This window comes from Malurus melanocephalus, unplaced genomic scaffold (assembly GCF_030028575.1).
Source record: "Malurus melanocephalus ecotype Western Australia unplaced genomic scaffold, MMel_1.1 scaffold_86, whole genome shotgun sequence".
Lineage (NCBI taxonomy): Eukaryota > Metazoa > Chordata > Aves > Passeriformes > Maluridae > Malurus > Malurus melanocephalus.
In genome coordinates this window covers 1,496,142-1,516,157 of record NW_026623318.1, presented here as the reverse complement: position 1 = coordinate 1,516,157, position 20,016 = coordinate 1,496,142, and the positions used below count along the sequence as shown (strand labels likewise).

The 20,016-nt window shown below is 65.9% G+C and overlaps 2 protein-coding genes across 3 annotated transcripts; one reads left to right on the top strand and one right to left on the bottom strand.

Annotated features, from left to right (window-relative positions):
* Nucleotides 1-5: 5 nt before the first annotated feature.
* Nucleotides 6-16,561, bottom strand: SLC4A2 (solute carrier family 4 member 2). Its single transcript, XM_057367895.1, has 24 exons — nt 16,276-16,561; nt 15,424-15,478; nt 10,651-10,794; nt 7,944-8,112; nt 7,584-7,819; nt 7,320-7,444; nt 6,899-7,122; nt 6,017-6,153; nt 5,760-5,940; nt 5,539-5,674; nt 5,220-5,403; nt 5,026-5,140; nt 4,759-4,943; nt 3,997-4,210; nt 3,680-3,898; nt 3,372-3,520; nt 3,010-3,204; nt 2,698-2,928; nt 2,492-2,581; nt 2,057-2,223; nt 1,720-1,973; nt 1,422-1,591; nt 958-1,131; nt 6-584 (listed from the first exon to the last, which is right to left on the bottom strand). The coding sequence occupies exons 3-24, from the start codon at nt 10,708-10,710 to the stop codon at nt 504-506; spliced, it is 3,696 nt and encodes a 1,231-aa protein (XP_057223878.1). The 5' UTR covers nt 10,711-10,794; nt 15,424-15,478; nt 16,276-16,561; the 3' UTR covers nt 6-503.
* Nucleotides 16,562-16,689: 128 nt separating this feature from the next.
* On the top strand, nt 16,690-19,879 carry CDK5 (cyclin dependent kinase 5). Of its 2 annotated transcripts, XM_057367898.1 has the most exons (12): nt 16,690-16,801; nt 16,913-17,001; nt 17,102-17,169; nt 17,285-17,345; nt 17,461-17,517; nt 17,612-17,707; nt 18,005-18,079; nt 18,173-18,269; nt 18,358-18,427; nt 18,855-18,915; nt 18,991-19,071; nt 19,317-19,879. In XM_057367898.1, exons 1-12 carry the CDS (start codon nt 16,765-16,767, stop codon nt 19,401-19,403), a joined length of 879 nt encoding a protein of 292 aa, XP_057223881.1. In that variant the 5' UTR covers nt 16,690-16,764; the 3' UTR covers nt 19,404-19,879. The 2 variants fall into 2 exon arrangements, with proteins under 2 accessions (XP_057223881.1, XP_057223882.1); XM_057367899.1 differs by lacking the exons at nt 18,358-18,427; nt 18,855-18,915 and having other exon boundaries at nt 19,010-19,071.
* The last annotated feature ends 137 nt before the right edge of the window (nt 19,880-20,016 follow it).

Sequence of the window (20,016 nt, the reverse complement as noted above, 5' to 3'; positions counted from 1 at the left end):
ACTTTCCAATAAAACTGGTGAAAAGTGTGCAAAGTCCGGTCTCTTTATTAGTTGAAGGCAGCGGGGGCCCTGGCCCTCACCTTGGCAGCACCCCAGGGACAGGCCAGAGCAGGCTCCCCTTGGCAGGGCTGTCCCCCAGCACCTCTGCCCCGAGCCCCTTGGGGCTAAAGCTATTTATTGCCTTTGAATTCATGTTCCATAAAGCCCGGGGAGGGGCTCAGGTGACGCCCGAGTGTCGGGCAGGAGCCCAGGGGCTGCGGGGGCAGCGGCAGCGCTGCTGAGTGGGCCAGGAAGGCTCTGTTCAGGGCGTGGGCAGAAGGTGTCTGGGGGGCTGTACCGCGGGCCTGGTCCGGTATCTGTTGGACAGGTGCCCTCCGAGGGCCTGGGGAGTGCAGGGGGCCCATCCCCGCGGGGCACGGCCGCACAGCCACTGCTCCCGGCCCCACGGTGYGAGGGTCCGGCCGTGCCCGACGCCCACAGCGAGCCGTGAGCCGCTGGTGCCTTCACACCGGCATCGGCATCTCGTTGTACTCGTCCACACCTTCCCGCTCGTCCAGGATGGGCTCGGCCTCGGCCGCGTCCAGCTGCAGGACACGGCGGCTGAGGAGCAGCGAGGGCCCGCCCGACCCTGCCCTCCCCGGCGGCTGAGGGGCAGCGAGGGCCCGCCCGACCCTGCCCTCCCCGGCGGCTGAGGGGCAGCGAGGGCCCGCCCGACCCTGCCCTCCCCGGCGGCTGAGGGGCAGCGACTGCCCGCCCGACCCTGCTCTCCCCGGCGGCTGAGGGGCAGCGAGGGCCCGCCCGACCCTGCCCTCCCCGGCGGCTGAGGGGCAGCGACTGCCCGCCCGACCCTGCTCTCCCCGGCGGCTGAGGGGCAGCGAGGGCCCGCCCGACCCTGCTCTCCCCGGGAGCCCGCCGCCCTTGCCTACCCCCCGGGGGACAAGAAAGGCGGCCACTTACACACTTCATCTCGCGGTCGGTGAAGATGCGGCTGAGCAGGCACATGCGGAGCGGCACCGTGAGGATGAGGATGAAGGGGAAGGCGAGGGAGGCCACAGTGGACATGACGGCCCAGAGCACGGCCAGGCAGGCCAGCTGCAGCCCGGTGAACAGGTGCATGCGCAGCGTGCGCACCTGGGCACGGAGAGGTGTCAGTGCTGGGGCGCCTGGCTGGGCCCCGCGTCCCCCTCCCACCACAGACACAGCCTGGCTCAGGGGTACCCACAACCCCAGACACAGCTCCCCCAGCTCTGCTGGGGTCTAGCTCCCCTGGCCCTACCCTGTCCTCCTCTGCCCCCCTAAACAAGGCTCGGCCACAGCCTATCGTGCAGACACCTCAGTGGTCCCACCCAAGGGTGGCCCAGCCTTGCTGCTGTCCCAGACAAGGGTCCCAGACAAGGATCCTCCCCAGGCCCCCTCCCCACCTTTTTGACATAGGTGACATCAGGATGGTGCTTGGCGGGCATCAGCAGCAGCTGCAGGCGTTCGTAGAACTGGATGCCATTGAGGGAGGTGACACCCATGTAGAGGAAGATGCCAAAGAGCACGGCAAGTGGGATCTGCCGCAGCAGGTCCCCRATGACGATGGATAGCCCTGGGCCAGAGTTGTGTCAGCCTGGGGAAAGGGCTCAGCACAGCCCTCCAGCCCCATTTCACTCTGCCCACTTAGCCCCCTCACATGGGGAGATTCCCACATGCCTGTGTCCCCAGTGCCAGACCTACCAACAAGCACAGCCACCAGCAGCCCGGTGACCCGCTGCTCCTTCACCTCCTGGATCTTGGGCTTGTCCCCAGGTGCCACAGCCTTGCTCATGACAGTGAGGGCATTGGCATGGGTGACTGAGCGAACAGTGGCTGCAGCAAGCCAGGGTAACCCAAAGAGCGCGAAGAAACCACCCATGGCTACGATGAGCAGTAGGTCGAGGTGGAACCCAGAGCCCTTCTGAAGCATCCGCTCCTTCTTGCTGATGATCAGCCTGGGCACAAGAGCAGATGGTCAGCAGAGCACAGCCTCCCCTTTGCCCCACCAATGCCCCTTGCCCAACCCCACTGCACTCACGTGGTGATCTGGGTCTCCATGAAGATGAGGATGAAGACAAGGACGGCGGGAAGGCCGCTGGCCACCATCATCCACACAGGGAAGTCACTCTGTTCACCCAAAGGGTTGATCACCCAACCCCGCTTGTCTGGAGCTGTCACTGAGAACCCACTGGGCACACTCAGCTTCTGCAGGGGGGTAGAGGAGACAGAAATGCTGAGGAGAGGCCACTGGCTGTGCCCCCCAGAGTGAGTGGCTATGGAGGCACCAGGACCACCAGACTCAAAGGAAGCAGGAAGGTCAGATGCTGGGAGCCAGAGGTGACTGAGCAGGTGCAACTGTGCTGGGACCAGATGGCTGCTGTCCACAGCCAGGACAGTGGGATGGTGCACAGGGACCCATAGGAGGGTGTGGGATGAGGGATCCTGCCCAGGGGGTGGGTGGGTRGCTGCTCACCTGTGTGTAGGTGTCCTGGATGCTGTAGTCCACCAGCACCATCACCAGAATGGCGATAGGCACCCCAAAGTCCCCGATGAGCCTCCGGATCTGGGGGAACACCAGCGCCAACCTGGCCACAGCCCCCCGGCTCACCCCAGCCCCCTGGGCTCGTCCCAGCCCCAAGGCCCCAGGCTCGTCCCAGCCCCACGGCCATCCCCACGCACCCGTCCGGGGAAGAAGCGGCTGTTCTTGAACTTGCGCAGGAAGAAGGCGATGAAGAAAGTGCCGGCCATGAGCACAAGTGAGAGCAGCGCTGTGTTGGGCTGCCCCGTGACCTTGGTGGCACCACGGGTGGCCAGGGCTGTGGCGTTGACTGCGACCGTGCTGCCGTTGTCCCAGGCCTCAGCCGAGCTGTTGGCGCTCAAGCAGCCATGTAGCGGGTGCTCTTGGAAGATCTGCAGCAGCAGGACGGGATGTTCAGTCCCATCCTGCCTGGCCCTGCTGCAGCCCACCCTGGCTCACGCTCCCCGGCTCACCTTAGCCAGCTTGGAGAAGGTCTCATAGATGAAGATGAGAGAGATGAGAAAGGCAAAGATCTCCTGGGTGAAGCGGGAGACAAAACGCACCAGGAAGCTGCCCTCAAAGGCCACCATGACCAGCACGATGAGGATGAGCCAGAAGCCGATCCAGACACGTCCCACCAGGTACTCCAGGTCGTTGGATGTGCAGAACTGCCCAGCCCCGCAGACGGATGGACAGATGAGTGTCAGGATGATCGCAAGGCTGGACACAKTGGGGCAGAGCCCTGGCAGGAGCACTGGGGGGATGTCTGCCCTGGGCAAGGGGGCCAGGGTGGGAGTGACTCCCCCTGCCCCCAGGGCAGACCCCAGCCCCTCACCGTGAAGAAGGCTTCCTCAAAGACGAGTAGTGGCCCCGAGAAGCCAATGACGAGTAGGGGCTGAGCACCCAGCAGGCAGAAGAGGACGCCCTGCAGCGACGTTGAGATGATCAGCTCCGACACCCCAATCAGGTCCTGCGTCTTCTCCCCTGCAGCAGGACAGGCTCAGGCACACCAGCAGGATGGATCCTTTGGCCTCAGCGCCACAGCGTTGCCCCACAGCACATGTACCGGGTGGCACCCAGCCACCCTTGCAGCCCCCTGTGACCCCGCCACCCCCCACAGGCCTTCACAGCCCCACCACTCACCCAGCAGCCCCCCAAAGGTGATGGCAGGTGACAAGGCAGCGAAGTAGATAAAGATGACGGCAGCGATGCATTGGGGGTCCAGCGCATCGCGGAAGTCACTCAGGTACTGGGGGTACCGCCGCCGCATGTCCCGGATCAGCCCCCCAAAGGGGCGGCCCGTGCGCCTCAGGGGGTCATCGTCCTCAGCCTCATCCTCCACCACTTTGAGCTTCAGCAGCGCTGGGGGTGGGTGGATGCATGGACAGGCAGACGGTGAGACCCCACCAGCTGGGACACCCCCCCAAACCCCACCCTGGCCMCAGCCCTGCCCCAGGCACCTTTCTCCTCAGGGGACTTGGGCTCCAGCAGCAGCCTCCGCTCCTGCTCCATCCTCTTCTTCAGCATCTCGCGCTGGAAATGAGCGACGCTGCGCAGCAGCTCCTCGCCCTGCACCTCGGATGGCGGTAGCACCACGCTGCAGTCCAGGAACTCGTTGATGGCGTTCAGCAGGTCATGCCGGTCGTCAGCCAGGTACGCGGCCTCGTGGAATTGCTGGGGGACAATGGCAGTCAGTACCCATCCCACAGCACTAGGGTGTTCTGAGATCCCGCCTTCACACAACCCCAAACCCACAGCCTCAGTAYGGCCCTGGTCCTGTCATGGCCCTGAGCCCCCAACCCCAGCAGAGCCCTAGTCYCCACCCCAGCATGGCCATAAGATGCAAACATGGAAAGGGCCAGCTGCCATCCTGGTATGGCCCCAAGCTCCTCAGCCCTGACAGGACCCCAAGCCTTCATGCTGGCATGTCTCTAGACCTCAGCATTGGCATGATCTGAGCCCTCCAGCCCATCCTGCCTGAGACCTGAGGTCCCTGTCCCATCACAGCCCCAAACCACTGGTAGACCCTGGCCCCATCAAGACCCTGGCCCCATCAAGACCCTGGCCACAGCATGACCCTGAACTCCCAGCCCTGGCACAACCCCAAGCTCCCTGCCCAGCACAGCCTCAAGCCCCTGCTCCAGCAGAGCCCTGAACCCTGATCCTGGCACAGACCCAGAGCCCCCCACCCCAGCAAGATCCCCATGCCCTGGGGCATGGACCTTGTCAGACATGAGGGTGGAGATGGAGCGCCCAATCTCATGATAGTCCATGTGGGTGCTGCTGGGGCCCAGCAGCACGAAGAGGAACCGCACAGGCACGGGCACCTCCAGCACCGCGTCCAGCTCCACGGCCTCCTGCAGCCGCACAAAGGCCATGGTGGGCTGGTCCAGGAACTCCACACAGCCTGGGGGGCACAAGGGGCACAGGGGTCATCAGGGTGCCCAGCATGTGGTCCCCACCCCCCTGTCCTGYTCGCCCTTCCATACCCACGAGCACCACCGTGGCCTCAGCATTGTCTGGGATTTTCTCCAGCAGCTTCAACTCGTGCTTTGACTTGGAGCGAGTGATGCCAGCTGGGGGCGTGGGGGTGAGGACTTCCTTCTGTGGGGACAGAGTGATGGACTGGGGTTAGGGCCTTTCCCCAGGGCACAGGCAGGGCTGGGGGGGCCATGACACCCACCTCCCGCTCCACATCGACGCGCGTGTCGTGCTCGGTGGTGTGGCCAGCGATGAGGGGCTCAGTGACAGCTGGCTCGCTGCCCTCAGCCACGTGGTTGGTGCTGTGGTGGTGCATGAGCAGGGAGCCCAAGCTGCCTGCCGAAATGTTCCGCGGGAAGGAGAACTCCTTCTCGTCGCTCGGGTGGCTGCAGGACAGGGCCAAGGCTGTCAAGGGAGGCCCCATGGCACAGCCATTGCCAGGATGCTGGGGACACCATTATTCCCATAGCTCAARGAGCAGAGCCTAGGGGAAGGGTGCTGTTCTTGCCCCCCACGCCCACCTGTGCTTGAGCAGCAGYGCCCGCAGCACATTGGCACGGTCCTCAGCCCGGATCTGGTCCGTGATGACCATCTGCTCCACCACCTGGTGAGCCACCCCCGGCAGCGTCTTTTGGTCCAGGTCCAGGAGCACGGCCCCTAGGCAAGGGAGGGGAGGCTGAGGCCAGCAGGGACAGGACCCCATCTCACAATGGACCCCACAGGGTGGTCTCCACCTCCCTACCGTGGGCCAGGGTCTTGCGGAGCTCCAGGAGGCTGCGGAAGGAGAGGGAGGCCACATGTGGCTTGCCCCAGCGATCCGTCTCCTCCTCCACATCCTCCTCAAACTTGATCCAGCGTGCTGTCTCCTTCCACTGCAGCTCCTGGTTCTTGTCCAGCACCAGCTCGTTCAGCTCCACAAACACCTGCAGCACAGCTGGGTTAGTGCCAGGACTCCAGGGCCCCCCGTCCGTGCCTGTCCCCTGCCCCAGGATCCCGCACCTCATGGGGCTGACGGTCCTGCTTGCGCTGCCGTGTGCTGGGCTCCTTGTGGTCCTTGCTGACATGGACCATCTGTGCCTTGGCGCTCTTCCGCACCAGGTGCCGGCGCACCCCTGGCACATCCTCAAAGCGGTGACCTGAKGGGGGGGTCAGTTATGGTGGGGAGTCGGCAATCTGTGGGGACCTGCATCCCAAATCCCAGCACAGGGGACACTGAGCCCTGGTATGGGTGGCTGTGGAGCCATGTACCCTGCCTGGGATAGCTCAGGGCAGAGAGATCATCCCAATGCCAGGGTGAATGCTGCAGCTTTGGGGGGTCACTCAGTCACCACCAGCAGTGCCAAGCAGGAATCAAGGTGGCTCCCGGCACTGGGGTCATCTGCACCCCATGTGCCATGGCCCACATGTGCCTGGTGGCACACGGGCTCTGCCCTGGTTGCGCTCCCCCGGGACCTCCACAGCAAAAGCATCACCCACTACCCTGAGAGTCCCTGGACTGCGAATCCCAGGGACTGATGGGTGCCCAGGGGAGCCATCACTGCTACCATCATCACTGGCTCCAGGTGCCCTGGCTTGGCCACACTCCACAGGGACTCGGTCCAGGCCTGGCACCAGGGACGGGTCCCCTGTGGTTGTGCCCAACCCTGGGAGCAGGGTCAGTGCCTGCACCCAGCCCAGCTTGGCTGCAGCCACAAAGCAACCTGGCACTGCCAGCCCTGCTGTCCCAACCCACCCCCATCCCCACCATCCCCAGCAATGCCAGCCCCACCATCCCCCAGCCCCACTCCACTGGCACTGCCTGACCCATTGTCCTGGCCCCACTCGCCCGATACAGATTCACCACCGGTGCAGCCCCAGGTGCACAGGGAGCCCCCCACTCACTCTTCATGTAGTCCAGGTCAGCTGAGGCCAGTGTCTGTGCCTCTGACTCATCTGTCGGCATTTTCTGGTACCGGTCCTGCTCAGCAGCCGTCATGCTGCCAATGCACCGCCGTTCGTGCAGGTTGTAGCTCCGGTGCCCCAGCTGTGACTTGGGTGCAGGACGACCTGGGGACCCAGCCTCGGTGGCTGCCCCCTCCCCCAGAGCTCCCTGCTCTGCATCAGGGCTGCAAGGCAGGAACCCACCTCAGTGTGGGGCCCCTCTCTGCAACCCAACCCGCCATGGGGGACTGGAAAGGGCTGCTCAGCCCCCAAACTTGCCAAGGGGGACCGAGGGGACTGGTGCCCCCCAGCCCTGCCATGGGGCAGACAAAAGATGCTGCCCACTCCCCAAGAACCCCAGTGTTGCCCAACCTCAGCTCACCTGCYGGCCTGGGATTCCTTTGGGGTCATGCCCCCCTTGGCCTCCGGGGGGGAGCCAGGCAGTACCGCGGTGGCCTCTGGCTCCTCTGCCCGGCGGTCGGTCACCTCATCCTCTTGCAAGAAGAACTGGGAGGGGGTGAGCAGCTGCTGGGGAGCTGTGTCCCCCTGGCCATGGGCACCACCAGCCCCAGCTCCTCTGGTGCTACAGCTGTGCCCAGATGTGCTGAGCCCGTGGGCGCTGTGCCCAACCCAGCCCCACCCTCACCTGCACTGCCTCGGCTGGCCCGGGCTGCCGCAGCTCCTCCGCCGACCGCTCTGTCTCTGTGTCGCACACGTCATCCTCATCCTCTTCGGCCTCCTCAATGGTGGGAGTCTCTCCAGGGACAGAGGCACGCCGGGCCTTCTTTTTGCCCTTTTTCGGGACCCCTTTCTTGCGGCGGGCATCGAGGGGCAGGTGCGTGGAGAGGGGATGGTGGATGTGGTGGGACGACTGGCGGTGGTCTAGGAGGACAGAGAGTTGGTGGTTTGYTCCCTGCCCATTTCCTGCCCATTCCCCACTGCCCGCTTGCCCCCTGACTGCTCCCCACCCATTCCCTCCTCTGTGCCCGCCCGTGGCCCCACTCACACTCAAAGTCCTCCTCGCCRTAGCTGCGCCCGGCCTCCTCCGCGCTGCGGGGATGAGCGTCGTTCAGGATCTCCTCGAAGCGCTCCACGCCCAGCGCCTTGTTCAGGTCCTTCTCCTCCTCCTCCTCCACAAAGGCAGGTGAGCCGGCGCCCAGCGCCTCCTGCTCGGGCTGTGGGCCAGCAGCAGGGATGAGCAGGCACCTGGCACTGCCACCCACCATGCCACCGGCCCCAGCGTGCCCCGGTCACGCACTCCTGTGCGATGGGTGCCTCGGGCAGGGGCTCTCTGAGCCCCCAAYGGCACCCAAGGGCTGTGCACCCCCTGTGCCCTGGGCTGGGCACCCACTGCATCATTCACACCCCACACACCGCCAGTGCCCCCAGACTCAGCACTGTGCTCCAGTGTTACCTCCACCCCATGTGCCASAGCACCACAGTTCCAGGGCGCGGGGCTGTGCCCCTGGGTATCCCAGTGCCCTGCTCTCCTGCGAACTGGGACCCAGCACACCAGGGCAGTGCCCTGCACAACTTCAGCCCCTGCAGTGTCTCACCCTGGTGCCGTGCCCCCCTGCCCCTCGGACAGCCCCCAGTGGTGTCCCCGCCCCGTTCCCCAGCCCCTGCACCCGCAGTGCCCCCAGCGCTGTGCCCCCCCCCGCCCAGTGCTGCTGCTGCTGCACCCCAGCCGTGGGTGCTGAAGGGCAAGGGGTGGGCTCGGGGGAGACGGGCTGCGGGTGCGGGGGGGCGGGGCTGGGGGGCGGGAGGGGGTGCAAGGCTGGGGGGGGAGAGGGATGTGGAGGAATGGGGGGTGCGGGGGGGTTTGAGGGTATGTGGGACTGGGGGTTGTAGGAGGTGCAGGGACACAGGGGATTCGGAGCTGGGGTTGTTTTAAGGGTTATGCGGGGCTGACGGTTGCGGGAGGGTTGCTGGGGAAGTGCGGGGGGGCTGCGGGGGGCGCGTCCCCAGCCGGTCCTACCTGAGTCATGGCGGAGCCGCTCCCGCCGCAGCTCCCGCAGCGCTTTATCGGAGCGGCGGGACCGGCCGGGGATGGGGCCGAGGAGCGGGGCGGGGGGGAGCGAGGGGGAGCCGGGGAGGGAACCGGGGGGGCGGCGGCTCCGTCCCGGCCTCGCCAAATATTGACGGAGTCGCCTCGCGCCCGTCTCAAGGTGACGGGAAACGCAGAGGGCACCGGCAGCACCGCGGCAACGGCAGCGGCCCCGGAGCGACCGGCCCCCCCGGAATGCACCGACTCCCCCCGGGATGCACCAGCCCCCTTGGGATGCACCGGCCCCACTCGGGATGCGCCGATCCCCCTCCAGCTCCGGCCCCCCAGGACGCATTGGCACCCCGGGATGCATCAGCCCCTACCGCCGAGCCCCGGCTCCCCCCGAACAACCGGCTCCCCACCCCCAGCTCAGATTCACCCCCCCCAGGAATGCAGCGACTCCACGACCACACTCCGATCCCCGGGTGCTACATGCCCCGCCAATAAATCCCCTCCAGTGACCCTGGGGCTAGGCAGATCCTGGACCCGGGGACGGGGGGACATGCGATGGAGGAGCAAGGGGCTACAAGGGGCACCCAGGCATGGGGATCTGCCTGCAGCGACACCCCTGGGCAGCGGCGGGGCAGCTCCCACCGCCCCCAGTGGGCATCCCACAGCACTTGCCGGTCAAAGGCTGTGCTATGGCCACCCCACCCAAATCCCAGCCCCCGTATCATATTTAGGCACAGCCGTGGTCCCCCATCCCTGTCCCCAGTGCACAGTGACCACAGGGACCCCCGGGGGGTAACCCGGCCGGTGACACAGGGGGCGATCCAGGTGATCACCCATGCCACCCCATCACACTCGCCCCCCTGGCACACAGAGGCTGCCACGTGCTGGCGGCAGTAGGGTTAGGCCACATCCTGCACTTACATCCCCCCCACCACGTCCCTTCTACCATCCCTGTGACCCCTTCGATCCCCCAGACCCCCCAAGCCCYTTTGACCACAGCCCCATGGCCCCAAACCTGCCAGGCTCCACCCTGTGCCCCAGCAGCACCCAATACACTCCTTTGCCCAGCACCTGGCATCACCCTTGCACAGGTGGGCACGGTGCCCTGAGTTGGCACCATGGAGAGAGCCCCCAACAGCCCCCCAGGCCGCAGCTTACCAGGGAGCCCCGGAGGAAATCCATGAGGATGGGGCCAGTCCCATCCCCAGTCACGTGCACGCGACGGGGACTTGCCAACGGCACCGGGCAGCCGCGGCGTGACGTGGGGGTCAATCATTAACTCAGCCCGGGACCAGTCGCTGGGGCAGCACTGGCACTGCGGGCACCATCACRGCCGTGCCACCAGAAGCGCTGGCACTTTGCCAGCTCCAAGGGCGCCTGCCATCCTGGAACAGCTGGCGCAGTCTGCCCCAGGGAGCTGCTGTGGGGCACTCCTGTCCCATGGCTGAGCAACAGGGCAGGTGCCACAGGGCACTGCTGGTACCGCAAAACCGAGCAACGGGGCAGATGCCACACAGCCCTGCCAGCACCCCACAACACCTAAGCAATGGGATAGGCACTGCCAGCATCCCACAGCCCAGCAATCGGGTATCCCCCAGGTGCACCATGGCAGGAGGGCTGTGCCATGCCACCGGTCACCCCTCCAGGCACCATCACGGGGGTGCAGCCTCTCATCCACCCCAGCCATGAGGCCCACCCCCACAGTGGCACTTACGCTCTGGAAGGCTGAGGAGATGATGTGGTGAAGCTCGGAAGACACCTGGGAGTGGGTCATGGTGCCAGCACAGCCCTCAACACAGCTGGCTTATCCCTTTTCTTTCTCACGAGGGCTCAGGGGACGCTGTCGGGGCAGCATAACCTGGGGGCACAGAGCGGGATCAGGGGGTCTCTCCGGAGCAGCGCCACAGGCAGGGGCCGGGGCTGCCCCTCCTCAGGTTAGGCTGGCTCCGGGCTGGTTTGTCTTGGCCACTGGTTGGAATGGGAGAGCTGTGGCCAAGACAAACGCCGGGAGGGGAGTGGAGCCGGGGCAGCGGGACCCCGGGCAAGCACCCAACTCCACGGGGTGTGGGCAGGGTGCCAGACTTGGGGGGGTCACAGCAGCACCCGACCCTCCCGAAACCCCACAGCCCCCCCAGTTCCCCCAGCCAAAACCAGCTTCCACCCACACTTGCCCTTCAGCAGCTCCCCGGGCCCTGCGCTGACCCCTCTGGCACCAGTGTGCCGGGTTTATTGCCACAGGAGGTGGCCCCACGTGACGGTGGGGACTGAGAAGGGTGGTGACGGATGACTGCGTCTCACATGGGTGGCATCACCATCCTTGTCACCGCCACGCTGGGGTGCCAGCCCAGTGGCCGTGGTGAGGGTTGAGGAGTCGCAGCCTCAGTGAACACCGAGGCTGCAGCTCCTCAAGCCTCACCACAGCCCTGGATCCCACCTTTTCCCAAAATTCGGTGCTACCCTGCTCCAGCTGCTCCTAAGCTCCGCTCCCGTCCGGGGCCGGAGCCAGCACATCCACATTCCAGCAAGCAGATTATCCGCCCTGCCACACCGCTCTCCTGGGGCGCCCGCCAAGCTGCCGCCAGCATTCAACCCCCCCCAAATTCAGGATGGGACCCTCCCACGGGGGGGATGAGGTACTGGGCCACCACCTCGGTGGGTGCTGGAGTGCCGGCGCAGGATGGCATCGCTGCTCCAGGCGCTAAGCAGCTTTTTGGCTTAATCCCGTGGGCAGCTCAGGATTAGTTTGGGAACACACTGGGATTGTTCTCGGGAACGTCGTGCTCTCACCAAAACACCCAAAAAGGGGGTCCAGGCCCCCAGGTGTCACAGCAGGGATTCAGCAGGATAGTGGCCCAGGGAACATGTGGTGCCCAGGAGCCAGGGGCATGACCCTGCTGGAAAGGATGATGGACAGTTGGGGGAGAGCACAGGGGGACACTTCTGCTTTCCATGGCAGTCGCTGAGTCACACATGAGCAGCGGTTGGGAACAGCTCAGGGCTCGTGCCAGCACTGCGGAAAAAGGCCAGAACCAGCGGTGCCCTGTGGCCAGCCCCATTCCCAGGATGCTCTGACACCCCACAATGGGGGTACAGGTCCAGATTAGACACCCCAGGACAATCCCACGGTCACTGCATGGCTGCAGTGCCACCACCTTGTCCCGCTCCTGGGCAGAAGGGTAGGGACACACGCCCGTGGCCATGGTGGCGGCGGGACCGTGACGGTGTCACTGCTGGCATCGCCACCAGCCGCGCCCCGTGCGTGGCCCCGCAGCACAATGGCCCCTTGTGCAAGGCCGGGCTGCCCCGATAAGCGGGGCAGGGCTGCGATCCCGGACAGCTGCCAGCACTGGCCACACCGGGAATGACCTGCCACTGCCACGGGCTCTCGGCACCGCCGCCACGGCCACTCCCGCGCCGCCRGAGTCACATTCCTGGGACCGGCCCTGGCCTGCCTGAGCTGCTGAGGCGATTAGAGGGCTCGGCCTTAGCCCCACACTGCCTCGGGGCTGCCCCAGAGGGCCCATGAGCTCCTGAACCCGTCCTACGCCAGGACCCACCTCTGATACCACCAGCACCRCCAGCACTGGGGCGGCGGGCTGAGCACTGCGGGAAGTGGGACAACGATGCTGGCACCTGCGTCACAGGCAGCGCATTCACATTGGGACACCCATGTCCACACCAGGACAATTATGTCCTGGACAGCCTGTCCACACMAGGACAATCACATCCACACCGAGACACCCACGTCCATGGAAGCCAGTTGACACATCCACACCAGGACAATCTGTCTACAGCACAGACTCAAAATCCCATGAGAAGAGACAAGACTGGGAGCAGGGGCCCCCCAGSACAGCAAGTGTCCTCCTGTCCACTCTCCCATGCCAATGCCCCCAGCAGCAGCAGCAGCAGCACAACTCCTGTCACCACATGTCCAGCCACCACTGTGTCACCCAGCAGATCGCTGACCTGGGTTCAGTGCACACACATGTGCCACCCATGCTTGTGCCCACACTGGCATCAAGGCTGATGGTGACCCCTGTGCACGTTTGCCAGCCTGGGTGATGACACCAACTGCACCTTTGGTGACAAGGAACATACCATGTGTGTTGCAGCCTCCCTGCTGGCAGCATCCCGCAGCACAGCATGTGCCAGGCAGAAGAATGGCCAGGGCAATGCCAGCACATCTCAGGCTGTGCCCAGCTCCTGGGCAGACATGACCAGGAAAGAGGGGAGTCAGAAGACCCCCATTTCCCTGCACCTCAAAATGGAGGAGGCCCACCACTCTGCCCACCCCCAAGTATGGGAGACCCCAGCTCCCTGCAGCCCCTTGCTCCCTGCCCCAGCTCACGTGGCTGCTCCGGGAGATCCCTGGGAGATCCCAGCACCTCGTGTGCCCCTCAGGTCCCACCCAGTAGAGGCAGTTGGGATCCTGCACCCTCTCATCACCATGGGACCCCAGGGGATGCAGGTGGGCCAGACRCCACTGGCTCCTCCCGGCAGAACTTCACGCACTGAAGCTTTGGAAACCAACACCAAAAGTATTCATCTGCCCCCCACCCCCTTGCCCATGGCCTCAAAACCACCGGATCTGGAAATGAATCACAGCTCTGCACCTCCCCGTGGTGCCACTACCACTGTCACTGCCACTGTCACTGATGTACCAGAGCACCCCACACCAACTCACTGCCACCTCAGAGAGGCCAGGACCCCACTCCATGCAGCACCAGACCTATGAGAGACTCCTGCCATTGCCCTCTATGGTCCCCACCACCATTCCTATCTCAGCCCCAGGAATGGACAGGCACAGCTGCCCCCCGCAATCCTGTGGGGGACATGCACCAGCATTGACATCCCTACAGGATGGGGCCCCGTTGAGGGGAGTGGTCTGGCCACAGGGACAGCCACACTGTTATCTGCGGCAGGGCTGGGCAAMTCCCACCCACCCACGTCCGTCAGAGCCCACCGGGGAGGTGTCACCCCTGCTGTGCCACCCGCAGTCCCAGCACAGGCTCAGCCACACTCACCCCATCCCCCGCCGACCCAGTAAGCCCAAGGCTCCAGCAGCTTCTGCCGGTCCCACCTCCCCAGGACGGGGTCCTGCCCCAGGAATGACGTGGGACCCCGGCACGGCAGGGCTGAGGCCCCGAGTGTGTCCGGAGCAGGACCGCGGGCAGCCGCGCTGTGCCCGGAGCTGCAGWGCACTGCCAGGAGTTTTATACCAGCTCAGGAGGAAAACAACCCGCGAGTGCAGCGGCGGGAGCGCTAGGCTTTGTTCCGTGCAGCAGCTTCGGATCCAAACAGCACAGCTCTGCCAAGTCCTTCGCCGTGGCTCCCGTGGCGACCCTGCTCCCACCTCAGGCGTCTTTGGGGACACAGGGGACATGACCCCCTTCATGAACACAGGGTCTCACCTCGGGCAGGCGTTGTACCCACCCCCTTGGCCTCACGCCCCTGGAATGCCCCAGTGCGGCGTCCTCGGGCAGCTAGCCCGGTCCCTGCGGCCACCACATCCCGCCTAATGACAGGCTGTGACTGTGGGGGCTGCAATGGGGACAGCACGGGGACACGGCTCCCACGGTCCCCTCCCTTCCGCCGGCTGGGATGGCATCCGCAGGCAGGGTGGCACCTGGGTCACCCTCAGCCCTTCCCAAGGGACGCGAGGTGCCAAGGTCACCCGACCCGTGCTTTGGACCCTTCTGCCAACCCCATCTCCTTCAGTGCTGCTGCCTGCCCAGGACAGGTGACAAACCAGGTACAGCCCTACCTGGGCACAGGGCCAGCCCCGCTCCCGGCCCCCGAGCCCCCGAGAGCGCAGGCGGAAGGGCTGCCGGCGGGGAGGCGCAGGCACTGGTGCCAGTGGATCGTTAGAACGATCAAATCCCGWGTTTTTTGGCAACCGCTTGAAGTGGTGCAGCGACCCCGAAGGGCTCGGCAGCGGGGTCCCTCCTGGAGCCCCCCTCAGTGGGGGGAGTGGGCAGGCACGGAGCCCTTGTTGCAGTACTGGGAGCTGCCAACATAATTCCACCACGGAGCAATCCCACCTCCTGACACCGTATCAGAGGCCAAAGGGATYTCTGCAAATGGGGAGTGGAACAGCCACAGGCAGCACAGCCCCCAAAACCTTCAGCCACCCCAGACCTGCTGCCCCCTCCCTGGGGACGCGCTCCAGAGCCACGGGAGCCCACGCGCCGTGGGAGAGTCCTGGGCTGGAGCCGTGCCCGGCGTTGCTCAACCCCGGATGGTTTCGCAAGGGGCAGTGCCCCGGCACCCGGTGGCTCTCAGTGGGCACCGTGCGACCCCCAGCCCCTCGGACTTCCCGTTCAGGGGTGGCAGGAGGGTGGCAGGTGGCTGAATGATCCCAGTCTCCTTCTTAATCCTGCAGACCCCTCACGTCCGTCTGATCGCGGGGAGAGGGTGGGTGCAGGACGGCTCCAGCCAGGTGACAGGGAGACACACCTGGTCCCCTCCCCAGTCCCGCGTCTCTCACCTGCCGAGGGCTGCCGGGCTCAGGCACCGGAGGGGAAGCTCATGGAGAGACCTCGCTGCAAGAGAGGGATGAAGATGGGGGAAGAGTCCCGGCTCCCCTCCTGGCGCCCGCGGCGTCTGGAATCCACCGTCACCCCGAGAGCAGAGTCTGGGGTCACCTGAGACCACCCTGCACAYGGCTCCAGTGGTGGCGGGGAGGGACCAGGGTTCAATGTCTCGGGCAGCATCGCTGCTGACCGGGAGAACAGAGGAATCGGGGTGTCCTAGAGGTGTCCAGGGGGGCTCCCCGGGGAGCCCGGGGATGCCGGGGTGGCTCTGGGGATGCCCGGGGCTGGGCGTTGCTCCACCTGCAGCCGAAGGAGCCAGGGCACCCAGAGCATGTGCTGGGGGACCCGGAGTCCCAGGACGCGGCAGAGTCCCCCTGAACAATCCCACCGCGGCAGGGACCCCCGGGGAGGCAGCGGGGGGAAGCAAAGCTGTGGCCGCGCCGGGACCCGGGGTTGCCAGGGTGGGACGGGACGGGACCGGGACCGGAGCTGCCACGGGCGGGCGGACGGGGCGGGAGTGCAGGGAGCGGAACGGAGTGGGCTCGGTTAGAACAGCGTGCGGGGAGCGGGGACAGCACTGACGGAGACGGGTGGCACCGAGAGGGCGGGGGCACCGGAACGGGACCAGGACTCGGACCAGGACCGAGAGCGAGACCGAGACCGAGACCGAGACCGTGACCGAGACCGAGACCGAGACCGAGACCGAGACCGAGACCGAGACCGAGACCGAGACCGGACCGGCCGTGCCGCGCCCCGCCAGCCCCACCACCTCCGCTCACTATCCCGCTGCCGCTGCCGTCGCTTACCGGATAGTCCGGCCGCGCCGGGCGGGTCTGCGCGTCCCCGCGGGGCGGAGCGGCGGGAGCGCGCCGGGGCAGGGTGGGGCGGGGCGGCACCGGGAGAGTCCGCACCGCTTCTGACACCCACCCGGCGGGTGCGGACACCGTCTCCGCAAGGGAACCCCGCAGGACCCCCACGCAGAGCTGCTGTCCCGAAGAGGGYGGGCGAGGGGACCCCTGGGGTCCGGCGGGGACTCGGGCGGGCGGAGCCGGGGATCGAACCCGGAACCTCGGGGCGGGGGTGGAACGCGGTAGGCGGAACGCGGTAGGCGGTGCCATCAGGGGAGGTGTGGCGGGGCGGGGCCGCGCGGGGGCTGCCGGGAGGTGTGTCGGGGCAGGGCCGCGCGGGGGCTGCCGGGAGGTGTGGCGGGGCCGCGCGGGGGCCCCTGGGAGGTGTGGCGGGGCGGGCGGGGGCCGGTACCGGGGCCGGACCGGGCCGGCATCGATCGCGGCGCCATGCAGAAATACGAGAAGCTGGAGAAGATCGGGGAAGGTGCGGCAGGGCCGGAGCCGTGCGGGGGGACCCGGGTGCTGTGGGGCCCGGCGGCGGTGTCGGTATAAAGGTACCGGGGGCTCGGCCGTGACGCCCCTCCGCCCCCCGCAGGCACCTACGGGACCGTGTTCAAGGCCAAGAACCGGGAGACGCACGAGATCGTGGCGCTGAAGCGGGTGCGGCTGGACGACGATGATGAGGTGAGGGAGTTGCAGGGGCTGGGACCCTCCCGGGGCCTCCCCGGGACCTCCCCGCGACCCCGGGGCACCCCCGGCTCCCCCAACCCGGCGTGTCCCGCAGGGGGTGCCCAGCTCGGCGCTGCGGGAGATCTGCCTTCTCAAGGAGCTCAAGCACAAGAACATCGTCAGGTACGGCGGGGCTCCRGGAGGTAACGGGGACTGGGGGTCGTGGCACGGCGACTGTTCCCCACTGGTGCCCCGGGCCCCACCGGCGCTGGGGAGCTCAGGGACCCCTCCCCTGCAGGCTCCACGACGTTCTGCACAGCGACAAGAAGCTGACCTTGGTCTTTGAGTTTTGCGACCAGGTGAGCATAGGGGGCACGGGGGTCCTTGGACTGGGTGGGCAGGGAGCCCCTAGCGGGTCTCCGAGGCTCACTGCTCCCGGCCCCCTCTACGCGACCCCCCCTCATTTTTGCCCAGGACCTGAAGAAATACTTTGATAGCTGCAATGGGGATCTGGACCCCGAGATTGTCAAGGTGGGTCTGGGGAGCGCCCAGTGGTCCCAGCTCGGCCCTGCGAGGGGGCTGCAGTGTTGGGAGGCTGATGGACCCCRTCTTTGCTCTCCTGCAGTCATTCATGTACCAGCTGCTGAAGGGCCTCTCGTTCTGCCACAGCCGCAATGTCCTGCACCGGGACCTGAAACCCCAGAACCTGCTSATCAACAGGGTGGGGCATGGGGGGTCGTGGAGGGGTCACAAAGGGAGGGGATTGGGACGATGGGTGATGGAGCAGGGGGCTGTCCATCTGTCTGGGCAGTCACACCTGGGAGCGGGGGCCTGTGCTGGTGGGGTCACACTTGGAAGTGGGGGACTGTCTTGAGGGGCACACCTGGTGTGTGTCCAGCCACAGTTGCAGCTCCATCTCTCCCATGTTCCCAGTGATGGGAAAGGCAACAGGGCCGCTGTCCCTGGGGTGCGGGGGACACAGGTGGGGTCCCCCGCGCTGACCCATCTGTCTCTCCAGAATGGGGAGCTTAAGCTGGCAGATTTCGGGCTGGCTCGGGCCTTCGGCATCCCTGTGCGCTGCTACTCAGCTGAGGTGAGTGGGGGCTTGGGGGGCTTGGGATCCTGGTCCTACTCAGCCGGCTGGGGGTCCCCCTGTCCCTGTCCGAGTGTCCCTGTCCTTCCCCAGGTGGTCACTCTGTGGTACCGGCCTCCTGATGTTCTCTTCGGTGCCAAGCTCTACTCCACCTCCATTGACATGTGGTCGGCAGGGTGCATCTTTGCAGGTACACTGAGGGGCCAAGGGAGCCGGGGAGAGAGCCTGGGGGGCCATGTGGGCTGGGGGCCTGTGGGAAACACCCCCTGTTCCCCCAGAACTGGCCAATGCAGGGCGACCCCTCTTCCCGGGCAACGACGTGGACGACCAGCTGAAGAGGATCTTTCGATATCCTTGGGAATGGGGCAGCCCAGCATGGGTTTCCAGCCTGGGAATGGGGAACTCAGGGAAATGGGAAGCCAAAGGAATGGGGACTGCTGGGAATGGGGAAATCCAGGAATGGAGAGTCTCCAGGAGTGGGGACCTCCCCTGGGAATGGTGAAACCCCTGGAAATGGAGAGCCCTGTGGGAATGGTGATCCCCTGGGAACAGGGACCCCCAGAATGGGGGATGGGGGAAACCTGAGAATGGAGAGTGCCTGGGAATGAGGACCTATTCTGAAAAAACCCTTGGGAATGGGGAGCCCTGCAGAATGGGTACCCTGTGGGGAATGGGGAGTTTTCAGAATGGAGATCCCTGGGAATGGGAAACTCCCCTTGGCTGGGCAGAGGGGCAGGTGCCAGGTGCCCCCGTGGTGGCCCTTGACTGTCCCCACGCTGCTGGGGACCCCAACGGAGGAGCAGTGGCCGGCCATGGCCAAGCTGCCGGACTACAAGGTGAGGGCAGGGGATGGGGGGTGTCAAAGGGAATAAGAGATCTCGGAGAGCTGGGGGTCACCTGTGTGTCCCCAGCCCTACCCCATGTACCCAGCTACCACCTCCCTGGTCAATGTGGTGCCCAAGCTGAACGCAACTGGCCGGGACCTGCTGCAGGTGAGACTCTGCCTGTGCCCCCCACCCCACCCCACCCCTGTGCTCCCCTGGCCCATGTGTCCCCCATCTCCTGCATCCCCTCCCATCTGCATCTCCCCTGCTCTTGTCCCATCACTGTGTCCCCCATACCTGTGCCCCTGGGAGTGGGTGCCCTCCCACCTCGCAGCCCCCCGCCTGCCTTCAGTGGGGTTGTGGGATGGGGGGGGATCCATGCTTTCCCCCTCAGCCCCTCCTGTACCCCTTAGAACCTGCTCAAGTGCAATCCGGTGCAGAGGATCTCAGCGGAGGAGGCCCTGCAGCACCCCTACTTCACCGACTTCTGCCCCCCCTAGGGCCCCYTGACGCCCTAGACCCCCCCTGAGGAGGGGCAGCCCCCAGCCCCCCACAGCTGAGTACCAGCCCATGCCAGCCCCCCTGAACTGCAGCCCCCCCTCCCCAGTATTTATTAGGTTCTGCCCTGGCTGCAGAGGGGCTGGCCTCCTGACCCCCCAGCCTGGGGGGTGGATGAGAGGGCTTGGACTCTCCTCGGGGACACAGGACTCACCTGGGGGCAGGGGACTTCCCAAGGGCACGGGAACCCCCAGGACATGGGGCCATAGTGCTGGTAGAGGGGCAGGACCCTCTGGGACCAGGCACAGGGACCCCAGGGGGAAATACATCCCCCACCCTCCTCTTCCTACTTTTCCCCAGCCCCTTCTCTGCTGGAGGGGTCCCAGGTGTGCCCTTTTGTAGGGTCATGCTGTACGTGGGTGATGTGCGTTTGGTATCCCATAAAGAGCTTCCCCCCCAGCGCCGCCTGCTCCTTCCTGGGGTGTCGGGGACCTCCCCACTGCCATGTGACAGACCCACCCAACCAGCCCCAACCCTAGCCCAGCCCTGTGAYCCCCCTCAGTGCTGCCTTCTCCTTCCTGGAGCACCCAGGACCCCTCAGCGTCCTCAGCCCCC